The sequence below is a fragment of the Sciurus vulgaris genome (genome assembly GCF_902686455.1).
Source record: "Sciurus vulgaris genome assembly, chromosome: 6".
Classification (NCBI taxonomy): domain Eukaryota; kingdom Metazoa; phylum Chordata; class Mammalia; order Rodentia; family Sciuridae; genus Sciurus; species Sciurus vulgaris.
Genome location: NC_136466.1, coordinates 42,136,721 through 42,157,617, shown reverse-complemented (window position 1 = coordinate 42,157,617; position 20,897 = coordinate 42,136,721). Strand labels below are relative to the sequence as shown.

The following is a 20,897-nucleotide window of genomic DNA, read 5'->3' as shown; positions in this document are numbered from 1 at the left end:
CCTCCCCCTCCCAGCCTGGATACACCCTCCATGCAGCCTCATTTTGTCCACCCAGTTCCTGGACTGACCTCTGTCCATTTGCAACACTGCCCCAGGAACATACATCCACGTTACTCAGCTTTCCTTCATTATAATAAAATACCTGAGGTAGTTATAAGGAGGTTTATTTTGGCTTATGGTTTGAAGGTCCAGTCCATGGTCAGTTAGCCCTTTGCTCTGGGCCTGTGGTGAGGCAGCACCTCATAGAGGAAGCACCTCATAGAGGAAGCACATGGCCAAGCAGACTTGCCCACTTCATCACAAGGCGCAAAAGGGAACAGGAAGAGGCCGGGACCCACACTGACTTCAAAGACACTCTCCCCTGACCCAGAGACCTCCTTCAAGGCCTCTTCTGCTGAAGGTACCTTGTAGCACCAACCCTTCAACACAAGGCCTTTGGGGGCAATCAGGATCCAACCTCGACACCATCCTTCCTCACCCAGCTTTTGGGGCCAGAGCTAGACCCCCAAAGAATATGAACATATTCATACAGAATATGTAACTGTTCATATCCTATGAGTTCTAGGGTTCTGAGAAGGAGCCCACACTCAGGTGTCCCTAGTCTGCCCCCTCTACTGAACAGATGAGGGAACAAAGGCTCAGCAGTGGGAAGAGGCCTAGCTCAGACCACACCAGGGCCCAGGCTACCCATTTGTCTGTTGCCCTTTCTGCTGCCCTACTGAGCCTCACTAGGCTGTGGCACCACAGGTGGGCTCCTTGCTCCTGGATTTTATCTTGCTTCAAAATTTCAGTCTGAACCATTAGAGGACATGGACTTGATCTCTACTCATATTGCTGGGTAGATGGTGCTGCAGACACCAACTCATTCAAATAAAATGGTGTTCTTTGGCTACAAGGGAGGTAAAAACAAATCAGTATTTTCTGCTTCTCTGAGGTTTCATATGTGTCTTCACAATTTGATGATATTTCTCAGTCTTTTCGTTGCTTCACTAATTCCATTGTCTTTAGCCTCTGGAGACTGTTTATGAGCATAACCTGGGATTAAAGATAAAGAAAGGGATGGTGGTGCATTGCTTCACACAGGACTTGCTTTTGGTTCTAAGTAGAAAGTCTGACTATACTGTGGCTTTAAAATAAGGCATTTTGTTTTACTTACTTTTGGAAAAGCAAGAAAAGTAGTCCCTGTCTTGATCTAATTGCTCAAGGGTATTAGGGCCAAGTTCCTAAGATTCTCTGTGTCTTTTCCTCCTGATCACAGTATGGCTGTTACAATTCCAGCCAGCACATTTCGTGTTCAAGGTAACAAGCAGGAAAGAGTGGCGCCTATCTCAGAAAAGTAAAGGCTATTTTAGAAATCCCCATGAGATTTCTGCTTAAGTCTCATTGACTCAGTCACCCTTAGCTGCAAGGGAATCTTCAAAGGCAAGTTTCTAACTTTCTAGCTCCTGATGTAGAGGAAGACCAGGAAAGAGGGTGTTGGAACAGGCATTCACTGAGGCAACCTCAGGTCTCTGCTGGGAATCAAAGCATTCCTTTCTGTGAGTTTAATGATCTACCTTGGCAGAGCAGTCCAGTACACCCCTGTCCTCTCACAACCCATCTTCTGAGTCAAGTCTGAGAGTCCTCTCAGGTGGCCACTGCAGATGTGCTTTAGGGAGCTGTCAAGGGCCACATGGCGAGGCAGAGGTGGCACCAGGCCATGACCCAGGTCTGCTACCCCCAGGTTTGGACTCTCCCCTGTCCTCACCGTTTCTCACACAGCTGTCAAGGCCTGATGCCACAGAAATCTCACGAGTCTCTTGTCTCCCAGGCCTAGCGTCGGTGGAAGCCTACAGCTACAAGACCAACGAGTGGTTCTTTGTGGCCCCGATGAACACGCGGAGGAGCAGTGTGGGTGTAGGCGTTGTGGAGGGTAAGGAGGCAGCGGTGGGTGGGGCTGACCCTACCCTGGCCCCCCGGGTCTTGTGCTGGGTCTGGCCTCCTGCTTGATGGTTCTAACCTGGTTCCATTCTCCAGATTACTGCTTCAAGTTAGGAACCATTTTTCCTGATTTAACAGATGAGAGAGATTGAGACTGAGGGAGGTGGAGCTCCTGGCCCAGGGCTGAGAAGTAGTTGAATGGGTTGGGGGAAACAGGAGGAACCTAGAGGAAATGCCAGCCTGTCTCTGTCCACTTGACTAAAGCTCTGCTGTAGGTGGGAACCCAGAGTCCACCTGTCACCCAGGAGCACACTGTCATGGGTTAATTTTGTTGAATTAATTTTTTAAAATATTTTTTTAGTTGTCAATGGAGTGCTGAGGATAGAACCCAGTGCCTCATACATTCTAGACAAGCACTCTACCACTGAGTCACAACCCCAGCCCCTATTGAGTTCATATTGTTCTCACATGTGCAGACATGGAACATTAAGCAGAGCCATGAGCCCTCTTCCCAATCTGACAACTCTCTCCTCAGGGCAGTCAGAAGTATGTGGAGTGAGACAGGAGGCCGATCTGGGGCCTGGTCAGACAGTGCACAGTCGTTTTTGTTCCCAAAACCCTTCTGAAGAAGATAGTCAAAACTCAGATTTTCTCCATTCTCTCCAGCTGGGGAAACTGAGACCCAAAGAGTTTCAGGGATGAGCCTCACATCATGGTGGCAGTGAACTGCACAACTGGTCCTCAACCCATCTCCTGCCTCCCAGCTGTGTTGTGCTGTGCTCCTTCAGGCCATTGACAAGTGCAGATGGTAGGAGTTTCATAAATATGTGTGAATTCAACATGCCAAGTGTAGAGAATTATTTGAACCAAAAATGCTAGTTTACAGGACGACCCTGGCCCATTACTGTCCTGATGTGCGGGGATTTAGCTAGAAGATCTGTTTACTCAAGATGTACACAGATGTGTTCTGTCTCTGTCTCATGTGCACACAGCAAGAACACGCCCATGCACACTTGCTTTGGACAAAGTGGAGTATGCAGTTAGACAATAATAGAAATATTCTTTTCTCTTTCTGTACTGGTTTGTGTAATTTAAATTTTCATTTAAAGCTATTTTAACACACTAAACAAGTCATCTTAAGTGAGTACAAGAATTTCTTCCCTTCTACCAAGATAAATTGTTTCTTGCAGTTTCATCCTTTTGGTGGAACAGAAATTGATTTGCCAAATCTAAGCGCTTTGTCTAGCCACCTTCCCATTTCCCCCCTCGTTCCTCAGCCAGGAATATCAAACAATAGACCAGGGCTTAAAAATAGCAAATCCCTGCTAATAGAGTCAAGGAGAAACCTTGAGTGGATATATTTTTTTAGCTGATGCAGGGATGGAATGGCTGGTGGGGGTTAGAGGAGGTGCCTTAATGGAGTAATATAGAATACTCCTCTTGACAAAGGCTTTTGTGAGCATGTTCTGTATGTGGAAGGAGCGCTGTCTTGTAGCCTGCCCTGTGGAGATGGAGGACAGATTGGGAACTCATATTTCTTGCCCCTCCTGAATCTGAAGCTCTGTGGGTCACCTGGGAGCAGCAATGGGTTCAGGTTATGGCTTTGGGGAGAGTTTGGAGTGGGGAATTTGAGTCGGCTCTGCTCATAGATGCGGCTCTGCGCCTTGTCCAGTTTTCTCCCCTCCTTCTCATCATCTCCACCATACCATGTAGTCTGAAGGACACCGAAAAAACATGGAGGAAATTAGGATACCTTCTCTTGGCTGCTTGGAAGAATCCCTGCTTAGAGAAAAAGACAGGGAGGATCAGAGTGTAGGCCAAAGCTCGCTAGCAGAGTGGGAGGTGTGTTAAGGAGCCGGTCACATTGAATCAGCCACACCATGTGGGTGGCCCGATGTTTTTGTTGGTGTTGTGTGTTTTGTTTTTTTTTTTTTTTTTTTTTTTTTTTTACTTTGACTTTGGTGAGGGCAGAACTGGGCAGGAGATGTCTATTTCTTCCAGAAGCGTCAGTTGAGAGGACCCGGGTTAGAAAACAAAACCAGGCTCAGTGACGATAGAAAGATAATTTTGCATTTCGTACATCAATAGTCCTGATGGTAGGGTAGAGTTTTGAGCCTGAAAAATTTAACTTAAAATATTTATTTCAAATTTTCTCATTTTACTTGTACTCTTGGTATTAGGAAAGCATATAATTACGCCCCAAATGTATTGAGTAAATAATCCTGTTAAGAGGATTTGCATTTGGTGGTGTTTATTTAGCATATAGCTGGTGTCATTGTTCTGAAATTCGTGCCCCCAGTCGCTGAAGATCAGGTGAGGTAGAACTCCTCCCCCTCCCCACAGCAAGAGTTGTCCCATTGCATTCTAAGACTAGATATTAAATCCAGAATGTTCAAATCTCTACTGTCAAGCAGCTCAAATACCAATTTTCTGCTCCCTTGTCCAACCTTGCTCCTAGTCCCCAGCCCCAGGAAGAAATGATGCTCTTGGGTAATGGCTTCATGGTACTTTTATTTTAAAATAGATGATGATGCTTCAGGGCTGTTTTATGCATGGCTTGGAAATCCCAGTGTAGCCTGCATAAAAGTCCAGCCACCTAAGCCCAGAATATACATAGAACACTCCACTCACAAGCTCTGCCTGTATGTGGAGTTAAGGAAGGAACAGAAACAGTAGCTAAGCTCTGGGCTCTCATCAAAGATTTTTCCACATTTATCCCATCTGTTATTGCAAGCCGTTAGCCAGATGGTTAGCCTGCCTGGTAATAGCCGAGAGTCCTCCAGCTCTCCCATCTATCCAGTGCAGGAGCCCTGTTCTAGAGAAGCTTTAACCTAGTTCACCAGCAAGTATACGTTGAGTCTTGTGGTACCAGGTTGTCGCTTCGCGCTGGGTCTTTGGAGTTCTTATTTAGTATGAGGTTCAGAATTGCTTTAAAGAGCTCAGGGCTTAGGAGCAAGTAGAAGGCAGAAATGTGGAGACTGTTTCCCCTGCTGGGGGCATAAGCTGGAGCTCCTCTGGAGGAAGGAGGCCCAGCACTCTGAAGTAAGAGTGCCCTGTGGGTTAAAGGTGGAGCATCAGCCAGGCCTCAATGCCCTGCCAGCCTCCCTGTCACCATCCTCATCCTCTTTTTCTGTTCCAGGGAAGCTGTATGCCGTTGGGGGTTACGATGGGGCCTCCCGTCAGTGCCTGAGCACCGTGGAGCAGTACAACCCAGCGACCAATGAGTGGATATACGTGGCCGACATGAGCACCCGCCGCAGTGGTGCAGGTAGGGAGCCTCAGGGTCAGGCTGGCTGCTTGGCGCACAGCCAGGTCTTGAGTCCAACACCACATCCTTACACTTCAGTTTACTTTTCTTCTTCTTTCTTTTTACTGTATATAATCCCATTAGCACCTTTGCAGCCAGACACAGTGCTTATAAGTGCACCTTCCCCAAGGATCCCTTTGCTAGAGTGTGGAAGAAATATCGTTCTTTATCATCACCCTGGTTGTACGGAGGGTCTACATCTCTTCAAAGTGAAGGCTTACTGGGGGTCAGGCGCTGTCCTAACAGGCCCTTCCTGGGCCTCAGTCTATTTAATCATCATCACAGCCCTGAACGGGAGGTACAGTATGAGTTATATTACAATATTGATAATATTGATTCCACTGACCAGGTTTTGAAAGTAAGTCTACCAGGAGTTAAATAATTTGCCTAAGGTTATAAAATTAGTAACTACCGGAATTGGAACTCTCTCTCCAAGGTTAGGCCTTTTGACTCACAGATAAATCATTAGAGGCTCATTCCTGTGAGGTAATAGGACAAGTGTCCACACTTTAGCTGACACAGCCCAGCTTGCCTGCCTGGAGTCCCTGTCTTGAGGTTGGAAGACAATATACTAGTATTCACATCTGGAGATAAACCCTCATCCCCTCTCCCTCACCCCCACCCCCACTCTCTCTCATCCACACTCTCCCTTATGCACACTCTCCCTCACCTCTACCTGCTCTCAACATGGGAAGAGAATGACCTCCAAATGGTTTTGCACGAGTGCTTCTTGTGGAGGACTAGGAGTTCTATGGTCCTTTGGGTTCTTTTTGGAGCTGTGGCAGTAGTTCCTCCTTCCCTGCTTGGTCTCCCCATCATCCTAGAGGCCCCAGGAAGAGGTCTGAGGGGCAGGCAAGGCCCTGGATGCTGTTCCTTTGGTGTGTGGCTACTGATTCCCAGTCTGGGTCTGGTGGGAAGGAAACCATAACTGAAAGTTTCCCCTCTGGTTTTTTTTTTTTTTTTTTTTTCTCAATTTCTCCCCTGTCCCCCTCATGTATTTGTGTTTGGGGTGCTATTTTTCAGGAGCTCGTCTCTGCTGATCCTGACAGATCGGCCCTTCCTGAATGTGTTGCAGATGCCTGGCAGTTAGGAAACTTGGGCTTCAGTGCTGGGTCTGTTCTAACTTGCTCTGTGACCTTAGATGAGTTCTTCTCCATTTCTGGCCTTCAGTTCCTCAGATATGAGATGAGTGGGTTGGAGCAGGTGTTCCTTAAGGACCAGTTCAAATCACAGATCCCATGATTCTTCCCTTCCATAAAACTCCTGTAGTAATTTAGACTTCTAGTGTCCATAGATTATACTTCCTAGTTGTCCCCTCCTGTTCCTTGAGGCATGAGAGCAGGTGCTCAAGGCTCAAAAATCTAGGAACAGCTCAGAAGAGGGCACCATGCACACTGAGGTGCTTGGCTGCTTTGAGGAAGTTCCCCAGCAAAAAGTGCTGAGGCAGATCTAGTGAAACTAGGATTTCTCACCTGCCTTTGAAAGTTCAGGCTCATTCATGTGAATGAAGTAACCTTTGGAGGCCACAACTGCTTTGACTACAAGCTGCTTAGAAAGTTACTGCTGGGTGGTTATCACTCAGCCCTGATACTACCTTTTAAACCTAAGTAGGGGACCCAGGGTAATGTTATCCCAATGCCTGTGTCCCTGGGAGGCACAGTGACCTTGACTTAGGGAATGAACTCTTTCCTCAGATTACTGTCAGAGCCCTGGCTGCTTCAGTTTCCTAATGTGTGGGAAGTCTCGCTTCTAGTTGGGAACCCATGTACTTGTCTTGGGGGTGTTTTTTGGTGGCACCAAAGGCCCTGTCTTCCAGCTGCCTAGGGCCCTTGGAGGTACCCAGGCTGGGCTCTAGATACAGGTATCCTCTGCATCAGTGTTCTTGATCAGGCTGCCCACAAGTGCCTTGAAGGCTGCTTCCTTTCTCAGCAAGGTGTGGATAGTTAGGGGAAAGGAGTCCATCTCAGGGTTTTAGGGGTGGCTGTTCCTGTCACCCACTGTGAAGGTGGAGCTTAGGAACCCACTGACTGGGTAGGCCTGCATCCATTAGCTAGCCATTGTTGGTACGACAGCACCATCTGCTGTTAGTTTAGGGCAACTGCTAGGAACCACTAGTTTGCTAGCATAGTTGCTGAAGGGGATTTTACATACTTTGTCATTCAAATATCTGCCAGAAGGTACACTCCCAGACATAGGGAACAAGGCAAGGGTAAGACAGTCCTTGTCCGTATGATGTTTATGTTCTACAAATCCAGTTCTTGAATTTGAAAACTGGCTGTACATCCTAATCACCCGTGGAACTTTTCCAGGCTCCTGACCAGTGTGTCTGGGAGTGAGGCCTTACAGCCCATCTTCTCAGGAATCTTCCAGCTGCTGGAGATGCATCCTGTCCATGGAGAGGAGTAGTCCACAGGCATTTCTGACCCATTTTATCCCCCTCCCTTCACAAATGGGAAAACTGAGACCCAGAAAGGGAAGAAGCACCCAATGGAGAAATTAGAGGCAGGTCTAGAACCCAGGTGTCCCAGTCACCAGGCCAGTTGCTGTTTTTAGGTGCTACCACCCTCTTTTATTGATTTTGTCTCCTTGACTTGTATTAAAGTATTTTAAAAGGTTACCCTAAAGCTTGTAAATGATGCCTCAGCCTGGCCAGCTCCGTGCATGGTCTAATGCCCTCTGGCATCCAGGAGAGAAGTGGGCAGAAAAACAGCCTCCGCTCTGAGACTATCAGGGCGGTCTCTCTGGTAATGATCTCAGCATACCTGCTGCATGACTAGTTTCAAATTTTAACTCTTTATTACTCAGCTAATACAAGGCTAATACAACAGTTTTAGAAGGCAAGGCATTGTAGGTAGGCAAAAAAGAAAGAAATGTAGTTTTACTCCCCCAAAATAACTACTTTTAATGTTTTGGTGGATTTCTTTCAGTCTTTTTACCTACCACATAGGTATATGCATATGTTTATGTTTTTAAAACAGGAATGGAGTCATATTTGCTGTATATTTCAACATTTCCAAGTTAACAATCTCTTGAGGAGGTGGGGAGGGTATCATTGTGTCTGTTTTACAGATGAGGATACTGAAGTCCAAGGAGATAAATCAGTACCCACCAAGTCACCTGCTAGTGGTGGCCATCTGGGGCTGGACACCAGGCCTCATTGTGTCTGGTTCCTGTAGCCAGCCTGAGGCTGGGACACCGCTCTGCCTTTCAGGGGTTGGAGTGCTCAGTGGACAGCTGTATGCCACAGGTGGACATGATGGGCCCTTGGTGAGGAAGAGCGTTGAAGTTTATGATCCTGGAACAAACACCTGGAAGCAGGTGGCAGACATGAACATGTGTCGACGCAATGCAGGTAATGTAACTGCTCTCTCCTTCTCTGCTGTGGGGGTCCTGGTCTCTTCTCTCTGCACACAACAGTTTCCATGAGAGGAAGAGGGGAGAGATTCTCAGGACCTCGAGCTGAGCTTGGACACTGAACAGGGAATATCCATCTGCCAGACATGTTCTAGGTGAGAGGTAGGAAGACCTGCTCAAGACCCAAAATACTTGCCCTTCATGGAGGGTTCCCCCACCTCCATGGAGGGTGATAATTTTACTACATGTAGTTTGGCACAGACCCAGAAAAGACCTCTGTCACCAATGCCCCTGCCCAGTGGCTTAAGCATAGCACTGTGTGGACATGGGCCAGATAGTGTGTGACCCCATCTTTTCATTGCTGATCCCTGTCTCACTTTCACCTAAATCCAGTTGCCTTCCTTACAGGCAGAGGTGGGCCCTTGCCTGATTCTCCAGGGGAGCCACTTCCTTTATTCCCTTCTCTGTACTTCCTGTTTCTCCTATCCTTTCTTTCCCTTCTCCTGTTCCTTCCATAGGGGCTTTAGATGTGTATCTCCTGGAGCCTGACAGTCCTATCAAACTGTTTCCATTTGGAGTTTTGTCCTTTGGGTCAGGTCCTGTGTTGATTCACCCTTATGCCTCTGTGCTTTGGGAAAGCATCAGCTGAGCCCACCCTCCCAGGATGGAAAGACAAACAAGTTTCTTTCAGGCAGAATTATTCCCTTTATTCTCACCTTACCTGTTTGCTAAACCCATTTGTGGCTGACTTGTTAGAAGTATAAACAGAGGGGAAGTTTACTAATTTACTCATTGCCTGAGTCTCCTATGATTTAACTTGGCGTTTGACCTTAAGCCACATGAGCAGGGAATTACAAAACCCTTAAGGCAGTGAGTCCATCTGAAGTCTGAGAACAAGTTTAAGTGTAAACAGGAGTATATGCAAATATTCACATCTAGATATTTCTATTAATAACAAAAATGGAGTCACACTATAACTCTGTTTTATAACCTGCTTTTAAAAACTCACTTCACCATCTTTCATCGACGTCCTATGACCTGCTGAATTAATTTGCATCATTTCTTTCTTTTCTAGAGTCTAAGTAATGCTTAGGTTATTGTAAATGGTTCTTGTAGTTAAATTAATGCACACATTTAAAATTATTTCTTATGATAAAAGACCAAAAGTGGAATTCTGAGTCAGAGAGAGCACCTGTGTTTTAGACCATCCAGAAAGGTGGTCCATTTTAGACTCTCACTAATATTTGAGAGTATCCTCACCAACACTGATACCAATACTACTTTTTAGGGTATCAGCAAGGCCTTAATCTGATTTTGCAAAAATACACAGTTTATTGGACTATATGGTCTTTTAGTTATACTTTCTTACTCTTCAGTCCCCATTTCTTGAGACCTTGCCCCATAACCAGCTCATTCTGCGATCAGGATGGGAGGGGAGCCTGGACCCAGGCAACGAACAGTATGTGAGTTTAGATCCCTGTCTTGTGAAGGGGTTATGGACACTGCCGTTAGTACCACACAGCGGAAAGCTTATAAGCAGAGAAGTAGTAGTGCACAAAATCACTCAACTGTTTTGTTCCTCATCCCAGGGGGACTGGGAGGTCTGTGTGCCAGGTGCTCAGTGCTCACTGACAGAGGAGCAGAACTCACGATGCTCTATCAGGTGGGATGGAGGGAACATCCGAGGGAAATGATTGTTAGGACAGGGGATCCTCGGAACCTAGTGGCTGTTGGCAGCATGTGCCACCACTGAGCAAACTCAGACCTGCCAAGCTGATCTCCATTGTCCCACCATATGTGAGGGAAGGGCCTCTAGGACCGCCAGCATGTGTCTGCTGCAGATCCAGATCTGTGGTACCCTAATGTCTCTGGTGGCTTCTGCTCGACTCCCAGGGGTCTGCGCAGTGAATGGGCTCCTGTATGTGGTTGGAGGAGATGATGGATCCTGCAACCTGGCATCGGTGGAGTACTACAATCCTGTCACTGACAAGTGGACGCTGCTGCCAACCAACATGAGTACCGGGCGGAGCTACGCAGGTCTGCCTTCCAGCTCCACCCACCCTGGGCTGGGGAGGGGAGGAGGAGACTTGAGCTTGCTTAACTTGGGTCTGAGTGCCTCCTCCTGGGGTGGCAGGTAATTGTCACATGGCCACTCCTTCTCTCTGTGTCCAGGAAAGATGCTGATAATTAATTAGCACATCCCCTGTGACTCTGAATGTAGCCTTGGAATTCTTAATATAGTGTTCCAAGGAACCACTTCCAAAAGATCTACACTGCCACAAGAGATTTTAGAGTTTCATTACCATTCCTGGCTTATTTTGTATCAGGTTCCTAAATGGCATAAAGTACAGTTCTTGGTCTCTGGAAGTTGAGTGGGAAAGATAAGCCCTATCTGCCTGCTGAGAACAGGGGACATACAAGATGACGTACACATGAGTTGTAAGTGGAATGTCCTGTACGGCTTTATTACCTGACACGATGGTGAGAATTTGCAGGTTCAGGGACCTCCATCTGGAGGAGACAGGCTTCATTAATCCTTAACAGTGGGTCACAATGACACCAAGAACTGCCCTTTGCTGGGGCCCCACTCTGTACCATGGGAGTTTGTGTTAGGTACAGTGTACACATTCACTCTCTTTTTTTTTCAACAACCCTAAGGCTGAATGGGACTGTGTCCCTCCATTTTACAGATAATAAAACTGAGCTTTGAGAGTTCAACTTGGCAAAGGCCACATAGCTAACATACAGCAAAGACAGAATTCAGACTTGGGTCTGACTTCTAAGCCACACCCCTTCTGCTACCCTGGCTCAGGATTGGGGCAGAAGGTCAGCGGGAATAATGGTAGGCCGATGTGGAACCTGTGTACTACTTGTGGAGCATGTATGGGGTTTGATGAGGTACAGAGGCCAGGAAGACATCAGGGCTGATGTTCTAGAGGTCTGAGGTCCATGGGGAGACCAGCAAATATATAGCCACAATGTAGCCCAGCTCCAGAACCTGGGTTAGGCCAAATACTTACTTATGGAGCACACACAGTATGCCAGGAATCATCCTAGATATTCATAGACATTTTCTCATTTAGTCCACATCTTGACTCTAGTGGCGGTCTTATTCCCATCTGCACTAGGAAGGCCAGTCATTGATGGCATCGGGTAGGCTTTGAGGGGTTTGTGTCATGTCCTTTCAACACAGGGCTCCCATCGCAATGAACTTCTTTCACTCTTTCATCCTTTAGAGTTTTTCCCACCTTGTCATATTTTTCTTAGCTAAATAGGAAAGATTTTAGAAGCATTCAGGTCCTAGAGCAACTCTGTTCCAATGGCTAATTACGAAAACCAGCACTGTCACTTTCTTTCTGAAGCCATAGAGAGAAGAGCAGACTGTTCTCTAGGAAAAGATGTTGAGGCACGTCTGGGATTTCCTCTTGGCTCCACATGTGCCTTAATGAGAGGGGAGGGCTTAACTATGGCTGGTTAGAATTTCCTACAGGTACTGAATATTTCATGTGCCTGTTTTCACTCTGCCCACACCAGATGTTGGTGGGAAGCAGACAAATAAGCATGCAATTTTGTGTTCAAACCCATTGACTGAGTAAGTCTTGAAATCTGGGGAAAATCTCAGAAAGGCAAAGATTCATAGATGAAGTTATTTATTGGAGTATTATTATAGCAAACAACGAAGAACTACTTAATGTCTAACATGAGGGAAATAGTTAAATAATCTGTGGACTGTTTTTACAGGAGTGTATATTTAACATCATGAGAAAATATTTGTGACAGGTGTTAGGTTAAAGGGGATTGGGCAGTCTGTACCATGTGTGTTCAGTCCTGTGGTTCTGCCCTGGGGCAATGGTGGGCTTGAACAGCTACTGCTTCTGTGAATGGATAAGGGAGTCAAATCTGAACTTGAATCCTGGCTCTGCCACTAACCCTAGGTATCTGAGCCAGGTGTTCAATCTGACTGAACCTCTGTTGTATCACTTGTAAAATGGGAATAAAACTAGATAGAGCCTCTGAGGGCTGTTGTGAGAGTGAAATGTGATAAGCTTTGCGCAGTGCCTACCTGGCACCAGACTCCTCTCAGTAAACAAATGTGATTATTATTAGAAGCCAGGAAATAATCTAGAAAGATAGTGGCAGTTCTTTTGTGTGAAAGGATGAAAGATTTTTTCTTTGTGTTCTCCCAAGTTTTCCGTATTGAGAATAGATTACTCTTATAATCAAAAAAGAATGCTTATATAGAAAGAGCAATACAAGAGCCTGCTTTAAAAATGGTAGCTGCTGGGTGCAGTGGTACATGCCCATAATCCCAGCAGCTCCAGAAGTTGAGGCAGGAGGATCACAAGTTCAAAACCAGCCTTAGCAACCTAGTAAGGCTGTAAAGCCACTCAGCGAAACCTTGTCTCTAAATAAAATATAAAATAGGGCTGGGGATGTGGCTCAGTAGTTAAGTGTTCCTGGGTTCAATCCTTGGTACAAAACAACAACAACAAAAAGCAAACAAATAAATAAACCTTATGAAAGAGCTGTCCAGGGTGAAGGGATTCTGTCAAGGTCATGTAATACATCTTCTTCCAGACTTAGGTTTGCCTGCTTGCACACATCTATATTGTCACCTTTATCCAGGAGTTAACAGGAAATGAGGTCTTAACAGAATCTCTCCTGTGGGGTATCCTGGGCTTTCTTTTAGCAGTGTTCTCTTAATCTCATCTTCAACCAGAATAGTTTATAGTTGTGAGGATATGTTAAAATAAGGCTCCCATAACCATTTTACCTGTAGAAACCTTTTAAGTTAGGATTTTGTTCAGCATTAGGTGCCAGAAAAACTGACAGGTTGTTGCTTATATAAGAAATGGAGTATATTTGTCTCAGGTAGGAAGAAATTGATGATTGCACTGGTGACCCAGACTGTCAGTGAAGAACCAGGTATCTCTCTCTATTCTGTTCTGCCAGCTTTCTCATAGCTGGGCCTTACATGAGCATCCCAGGAAGGACAAGGACAAGCTCAGGCTGCAGCACTGGCAGACATGCATTTACAATGTCATTGGCCAGGACTGGACCACCTGACACTTGCAGCTGCAGAGTAGTCTGGGAAGCTAAGCTGTGAACTAGCTGGCGTCTGTGGTAGAGGACTCAGCCTATAGTCCTTCATGTCGTGTCAGTGTACTACAGTGAGGTTGTAGGTCACACATGGATTCGCAAAGTCATACTCTGGTTTCTCTTTAGATAATACAAATCTTTTACTAAGTTAGGTGATGAAGAGGATTTTATTTTATGAAAATATACCTGTCTGGAGTATTTATAAAAGTAAAGAATTGGGCTGGGGAGATAGCTCAGTTGGTAGAGTGCTCGCCTCACAAGCACAAGGCCCTGGGTTCAATCCCCAGCACAGCAAAAAAAAAAAAAAAAAAAAAAAAAAGTAAAGAATTTAGCACTGGAAGATTCTCTTGGTAAGATAATGTTAAATAGGATGGGAACTGGGCCTAAGGAGGTGACTGGACTTGTCTAAGGCCACAGTGCATGTTGACAGGTGGCTGAGCCAGTGTTGCATTCAATTCTTCTTGCTTCCATGAGATCAGTCTTCTGTTCTTTCCAGTTCATTTCAGTGTCTTCTAAAAGCAGACACAAATCACCCATCACTTCTCTGTGGTGATTCAGACTCAGAGCGGCACAGGGCCTCTGTGTTCTCAGTGAGGGTGCTGCGTGTGGATAAACTGAGTGCCAGGTGCCAGGGCTGAGGGCCGGGGGGGGGGGTGTTGTCCCAGCACTGGATGACCTCTGTGATGGTGTAGGATGAGTCTACCCACCTAGGATGTTTGAGGGACTGTGCCCGTGGGTTCAAACGTCTTGCCAGGACTTAGTTATTAAAGTGAAAAACAGTCAACTGCTGGGAGCCCAGGTCCACAAACCCTTCTGTCTTTACTGGGACTGTGAATAACTTTGGAGAAACTAAGGTGATAACTTTCTTCCCCTTTCATGTAGGTGTTGCTGTGATCCATAAGTCCTTGTGACCCAAACTCCCACTGCCAGGAGGAGGAAGGAGCGGGAGCCCATGACTCGGAGCTGTGGGACCATGACGACTGGATTTGACTCACTGGGAGGGTCCAAGATGGCGCAAGCATGACCCTTTCCCATGGTGCAGTCTCTCTCAGTGTGGTCGCTGGTGACCCACCTCCTGCTCCCCTGAGGTGCTTTGGCCTCCACCCTGAGCTGTGGAGTTCCGGACGACTCAGCAGCACCTTTGGGCTTTTTTTTTTCTTGTTGTTTCTACAGAGACAACAGAGAACCTAGAGAGAGAGAGTGTGTGTGTGTGTGTGTGTGTGTGTGTGTGTGTTTAAAACATGTGGGGACGTGGGGATGTGTGATGTGTGATCTTCCACTGGATTTCTTTACTACTGATCCCTTCACCATGTCAAAACTCAAATCACAGAAACCTCTCTTCTGGATTTGTCCCATGGAAACCCCAAGACTGCCAGAGCTACTGTCTTTTGGGGATCTACTTGGATGGGCTGGGCATGTCCAGGAGTAACTGGTCAGTGGGGCAGTCCTCTGACCACACCTGCAAAGGTGACTTGACTACTGTAGCTCTGTTGAAGAGCTGGGCCTTCTTGAAGCTGCCATGTCCTCTGGGTACCAGGACATGGAGCAGACAGAATCTGTGCCCCTCGTCAGCCATTCTTCCTTGGGCTTCTCTCTAGGAAGACAAGAACGGCCTCTGATCTTTGATGTCAAGGATTCTGGGTATGGAAGATTGTGTATCTCTTCAGCAGGGAAAACAAGTTCTTCAGAGAAGCCCAGGTATCACACTGGAGTAAAAAAATACATAGGAAAAAAACAAAAAAACCAAAGTGGTAAGGATTCAATCCCTACCCACAGTGGTCTCAGAAAGGGGTCTGACTTCTGGGTTTCCCAGGACAGGACAGGCCTCATGTATACTTATCATCTGGGTCTCATTATTCACAGCACCCCATTATACTCACAAGTATTCTGGTTTGGAGGATAAGTAGCAGGTCACCCTTCCATCAAACCCAGAGATAAGTCTGTCCCTGTGTTGGCTGGGGTCTCATGTGATTTGAATGGCCATGGAGGACTTCAGAGGAGTATACCCACTGGTGACAGCCCTTGGCACTTTGTGATAATGGTCAGGTCTGTCTCATGCTTGTCTTCCTTTTCTTGTGCTTTCCTCCTAGTTCAGGGTCTGCACCTCAACCTCCAGGACACCTCCCCTCTTTGTTTCCCTTGTGAGGGAGGAGATGGCAGTGGACCCTGGATTTGAGGTCTCATCCCAGGATACTTGCATTTTAAAAGAGGAGTTTGATGAGAGCTTTACTAAGTCACGAACTTTCAGCATCTGGAGGGCATATCTGAGGGTGCAGAGAGTCATTTATACAAAACAAAACAAAACAAAACAAAACAAAAGAACCAAAAGAAAAAATAAATAAATAAAAACCTTGAAGCCATGCAGTTTCCAGGCTAGCAAACTGTTCATGTTGGAATTTGTTGTCATTGAAGGGCAGGTCTTGTATCTGTAGAATAGTCTCAAACTTTAGGAGCCAGGTTAACCTGTCCTGATGTCAGGAAACCAAGGGGCTTTCTGAACCCTGATATTGGATTTCTGATACAATTGGGCTTTTTCCAAACCCACATTCCAGGAGATTGACACCCCTCTGTCCCTGCCCCTGCCCCTGAAGATAGAGACCCAGGGCTCTCCCCAGCTAGTTGATCACTTTAACTAGGACTTGCTCCAGATAGTGTATTGTGCACTATTTTGCAACTCTCTTGCAGTGGAAATTTCTCTTTCCAGTATTAAGTGTTATTTCAGCAAGATATTTGGAGAGCACCAAGGTACACAGGAGGTTTCATAGCTTTGGGAAGGGGATATTTTAGTCCAGCCTGGGTGAACCTAGAAGGTGTTTTTAGAGGAATCAAGGCATGCTTGAGTTAGGTGCTCTGGTCTTATCCAGCAGTGGGGATGGCTGTGATTTTCAGAGCTCTGCCTAGCCCTGGGTGGGAAGCTGATAGAATAAGCTTTTTCTGAACATCTGTCCTCCCTCTCCAAAGAAGGACTAGTACTTGTTTGGGGATGTGTGTAGTGAGGATGAGGTTGAAGTATGTTGTTCACACAAGCCCTCTGATTAGATGAGAGGCGAATTCCCATCCCCTCTCCCACCACTGAGAAGCTAGACATTCATGCTTATGTGGGGAAGGCTAGTTTTTGTGTGTCATCTTCCTAGAAAGATCCCTCCCCTGAAAGCTAGCCAGCTCTGTTTTCTGCCTTTGGGTTTTTGCTGTTGGTCCCATCTCGCATCTTCCTGCCTAGGAGGCACTGTTCCTGCCGGCAGTGCTGCTGAGGCGTGTTCCTTTCATCCTCGTGCATCCTTTCTCATGGGGACTAGTCCACTGGCACTTCACTACCAAAAAGCCACTCTGCTCTGGCTGCTCACAGATGCCATCCCCCAACTGCTGTCTCTTTATTCCCAGGCACCATTCTCTCCAAACAGTGGATACATCACACTGACTTTGAAGTCAGTGCAGGTCACATGGTAGGTGACACTTCCCCTTCCCACCCCCATTGGGGTGACCACTACTTGCGAAAGCAGCTTTGCTAGTGGCAGATCTGGAATCTGATTGCAGTGGTAAAATGGAATTAAGGCCCAAGGTTAGAAACAGCTTAGACACCACTTGGATATTGATTTGGACAATGTAGAAATCAGTTTGTGAATTCCAAAGTTATTTCTCTTAAGTACCCAATGGCATCTCTCCATCTCAAAAGTTGCAGTATTATGCAAATGAAGTGACCTCATTTTCTGCTATGCAATAAGAATTCTTGATTCTATTTCATGAAAAGCCAGTTGCAATATCCCCTAAGATGCTTTTCAAGCTGTCTTACTTTGATATCTGTTGTGTAATGTTTGTATATTTCTGAGCCAGATCCTTTCAAAGATTGTCTTTTTATAAAATTGAAGCTATAGCTTTCAAGCTAAAATTTTAATGTAGATATTTTTATAAGATAATTTTTCAAATCTCTGTCTTGCTTTTTATTGTCCACAGTGATGAGATGTTAGGTTCTACACTTCATTCGCTCTCACACCCAATCTGTGCCTGTTGCTGTCTTCCCTTTGTTTCTCCCCTCCTCAAATGGATTTTCAGGAACTCCAGGTAGATGGGCCTCCATTTTTATACCATATTCAAAGGTGACTGCTGAATTTAAATGCAGTGGGACTGGGCTATAGCTCAGTGGTAGAGGGCTTGCCTGGTGTGCATGAGGCCCTGAGTTCAATTTCCTCAAGGGGAGGAAAAACAAACCCACAGTCACTGGTGTTTCTCGAATTGCTAGGGCCTATTGTCAAGCTTGACTCAGCACTTACCCAACTATACTGCTTGTCTATCTGTCCAGCTGTGTTTTGGAGTCTGCTTCCTGAGGGGTGAGGCTGGGTTGGCCCATCTCATGGTGGCTCTTACGTCTGGCGCTGAACTTGGCACACTTTGGTGTGGAGCAAGTGCAGAGAAAGGCCTGCCTTGCAGCCCACACTCAAGTTTTCTGGGTCCAGCAGACAATTCCTCATTCTGTTCTGTTCTCTTGTTCTTCTGAAACTTCCAGGATCAAAGGCATTTGCTGCCAGGTCTCTTTTGGAAGCATCTGTCCTTGTGCTTTAAAAGAGGGGTCCACCATGATCCCCAAGAAGAACGTGTTCAGCACGTGCTTTGCAGATGCTCACACTTCACTGAGGACTTATCTCCTGAGCTGTGTCTCCACTCCAGGCTCTGTTTCATGTATTTATCTAACATAAGCCTCATTTTTTTAAAGCATTTATTTGTATTGTTGTTGGGACAGGTGCCATTTAAATCACCTCCATGCTCCCCATTTGCACCTCATTGGATCAAGTTGGGAGGCTGAGCACACTCATATTCCAGTTAGGTGGAGTTTTTAAGGCTCTGTTGGCCTGTAGAAGCAAGGAGGTTGGAATGTATTTTTTTAAGTGTTTGCACTATTTAGAGTCTGAAGCCCCTCATATTCAGCCGTGTCGTGTATCTACTGACCAAGCAGGAGAGCCGGCAGCACTTCCAGCATCTGAGAACGGAAGAGCTTCTTCCTTCCAGAGTGGATAATCACAACCTTGTGCAACCTTTGTTGTGGGACTCAGTGACTCGGAAGCACCATCAACTGTGGTAGGAACATGTGGGACTGTGGCATTTGCAGAAACAAATTGCCCTAGGGCTCTGTTCTTGCCTTGGGTTATGAGATTGTAAATTATTTTTCCCCTGTTCTGTGGCAATAAAGGACCCTTGTTGGACTTCTGGTTTAATTTGTACATGATATGTGAAATACTTTCTTTGAAAGAAAACTCAAGACACCGAATGTGTATATCTGTGTGGGCACTTTGTCCCTGTGCTTGTCACAGGCAGTCAGACTGGACCACTGGAACCCACACAACACGTTGCACAGGTAAGGCCCTCAATCCGGTCTTCTCTGCATGGGTGTTAGGAACTATATATCTTGTAAAAGAACAATGTCACATGCTTGATCAGTTAGAGTGATAGCTGAAGAAACATTTCCTCAAATGTATTATTTTAACAGGAATCATGTTCTAGTTTCCCCATACTGTGTGTTTCACTTTAATAAACTGCACTATGTGAACACGTCTTGGTATTTCCTTTCTGTAGACAAGCCTTTCCACTACATCTCAGACATGAAAAAGACAGATTTATTCCTGCACGTCTTCAGATTTAAAAAGTTATCTGTTTAAGATCTGCTGGATAGGGTCTGGGTTCTCTTGGTCTCTGTTGTGTGGCCCTGGCACAGACCCATGTTCTTTAATGAGGTCTAGAGAGAACAGTCCCTCTGGGAGCTGTGAGGTGGTTTGGGCAATGACCAGGAGATGACTGGCAATCCCTCGCAGTTGGGCCTGGAGGGGAAGGTGCCAGCTACACTGGGCTCCACTGTGTTGGGGGTGAGCCTCTTGTGACGTGGACGTGGATGTTTGTCTCAGTTGTGACTTCTCAAAGCCTCCCGTTCAGTGACTTGGTCTTCACTCTGGTTAACAGACCAAGCAGTCCCAGGTCCCTTCAGATTGTTGGAGGTTCTTTCAGGTGACAGATGGACCATGCAGAAGGCTCAGGTTCATCTGCATGTGGGAGAGACCGTAGGTATAAGTGGGAGCCTCTCAGTCAGATTCCTTGTGTTTGGGGAGTGAATTTCATACACCAGAGGACACAGCTCACTTGACTTAGTCTGCATCCCTGGTTCCCATGTTTGGCCTGCATGCAGGACATAGTTACCGAGGAGGGAGGACAGGCATGAGAGTGGGGCTTAGGCAGTGGTGGCTTCCCCTGCTCCACCTCCTCTCCCTTCCTTGAGCTGACCTCACCCTAGTCTCTGCTCTTTCACCCACCCCTCCAAGGTGAATGGAAGGTGGGAGGCTGAACCCCATCACAGTCCTGTGGATAATGGGCAGGGATATGTGTCCCCCCTGGGGTAGGGGAGGGACAGAGAGGAAAATCCAGTTATCTATGGGGGTGTTGTGAGCAGTGGAGCAGACCCAGATAGCACCTGCTAGCTCTCTTGACCCACCAATCTGAGAATCACTCTAAGAAGAGGACTCGGGCTACAGCTGTTTCAGTAATCATAGCAGCTAGTATTTTCTGTGTGTTTACTCTGCCAGGCCCTGTGCTAAACATTTCAATTCCAGTTTATCTCCATACCTCATGAAAGCAGATGACACCATCTTGCTCTAATTCAGTGTCACAGGGTCCAACTAACAGACACTTGAGAAGAGGTGCAGGCCCCCTCCTACGGAGGCTGCTTGCTGAGATGGGTCATTCTTAAATTCTGAGTGCATTTTGGAGTAGGGAGTTGCTAATAATGTCTGACCCTCAAAGGTTGTTTGCTGGAGGTCTTGACTTTCCCTCTTAGTAGTGAGAGTCCTCTATTGAACCAGAGTGGAAGGAAACATTGTTCATGGCCGTGTGACCTGCAGGACATCCTTTACCCTCTTTGGTTCCTCAGCTATAAAATGAGGATTTATTCTACTTGCTAGGTCCTGTCCTTGCTCCCACTGACTGGCAAGAAGATGAGGCTCAGAGAGGCCTAGGGATAGGGGGAGCTGAGGTTCGAACCTGCATATTCCATGGCAGTTAAACTTTGACCACTACAATACCCGTGTTTTTAATCTCTCAGACCACTAGGTTCTGCCAATAAACACATGATGTTCTGACAAATCCTCTAATGTAAACTTGATAAGGGATAGAGAAGTTGGCTTTAGACTTCTTTCCTACCCTCCATTCCCAGTTCCCTGCTGCCTCTAGGAAAGATTCC

At 46.3% G+C, this 20,897-nt stretch overlaps 1 protein-coding gene across 4 annotated transcripts in view; it reads left to right on the top strand.

The window, feature by feature from the left end:
- KLHL3 (kelch like family member 3) overlaps positions 1-19,214 on the top strand; it is a 104,052-nt gene extending 84,838 nt beyond the window's left edge. For all 4 annotated transcript variants that reach the window (XM_079143890.1, XM_079143892.1, XM_079143893.1 and 1 more), the window contains 5 exons: positions 1,811-1,912; positions 5,060-5,188; positions 8,439-8,579; positions 10,475-10,618; positions 14,564-19,214. In XM_079143890.1, the coding sequence (XP_079000016.1) occupies positions 1,811-1,912; positions 5,060-5,188; positions 8,439-8,579; positions 10,475-10,618; positions 14,564-14,592 (545 nt within the window). In that variant the 3' untranslated portion in view covers positions 14,593-19,214. The remainder of the gene's footprint in view (positions 1-1,810; positions 1,913-5,059; positions 5,189-8,438; positions 8,580-10,474; positions 10,619-14,563) is intronic.
- The last annotated feature ends 1,683 nt before the right edge of the window (positions 19,215-20,897 follow it).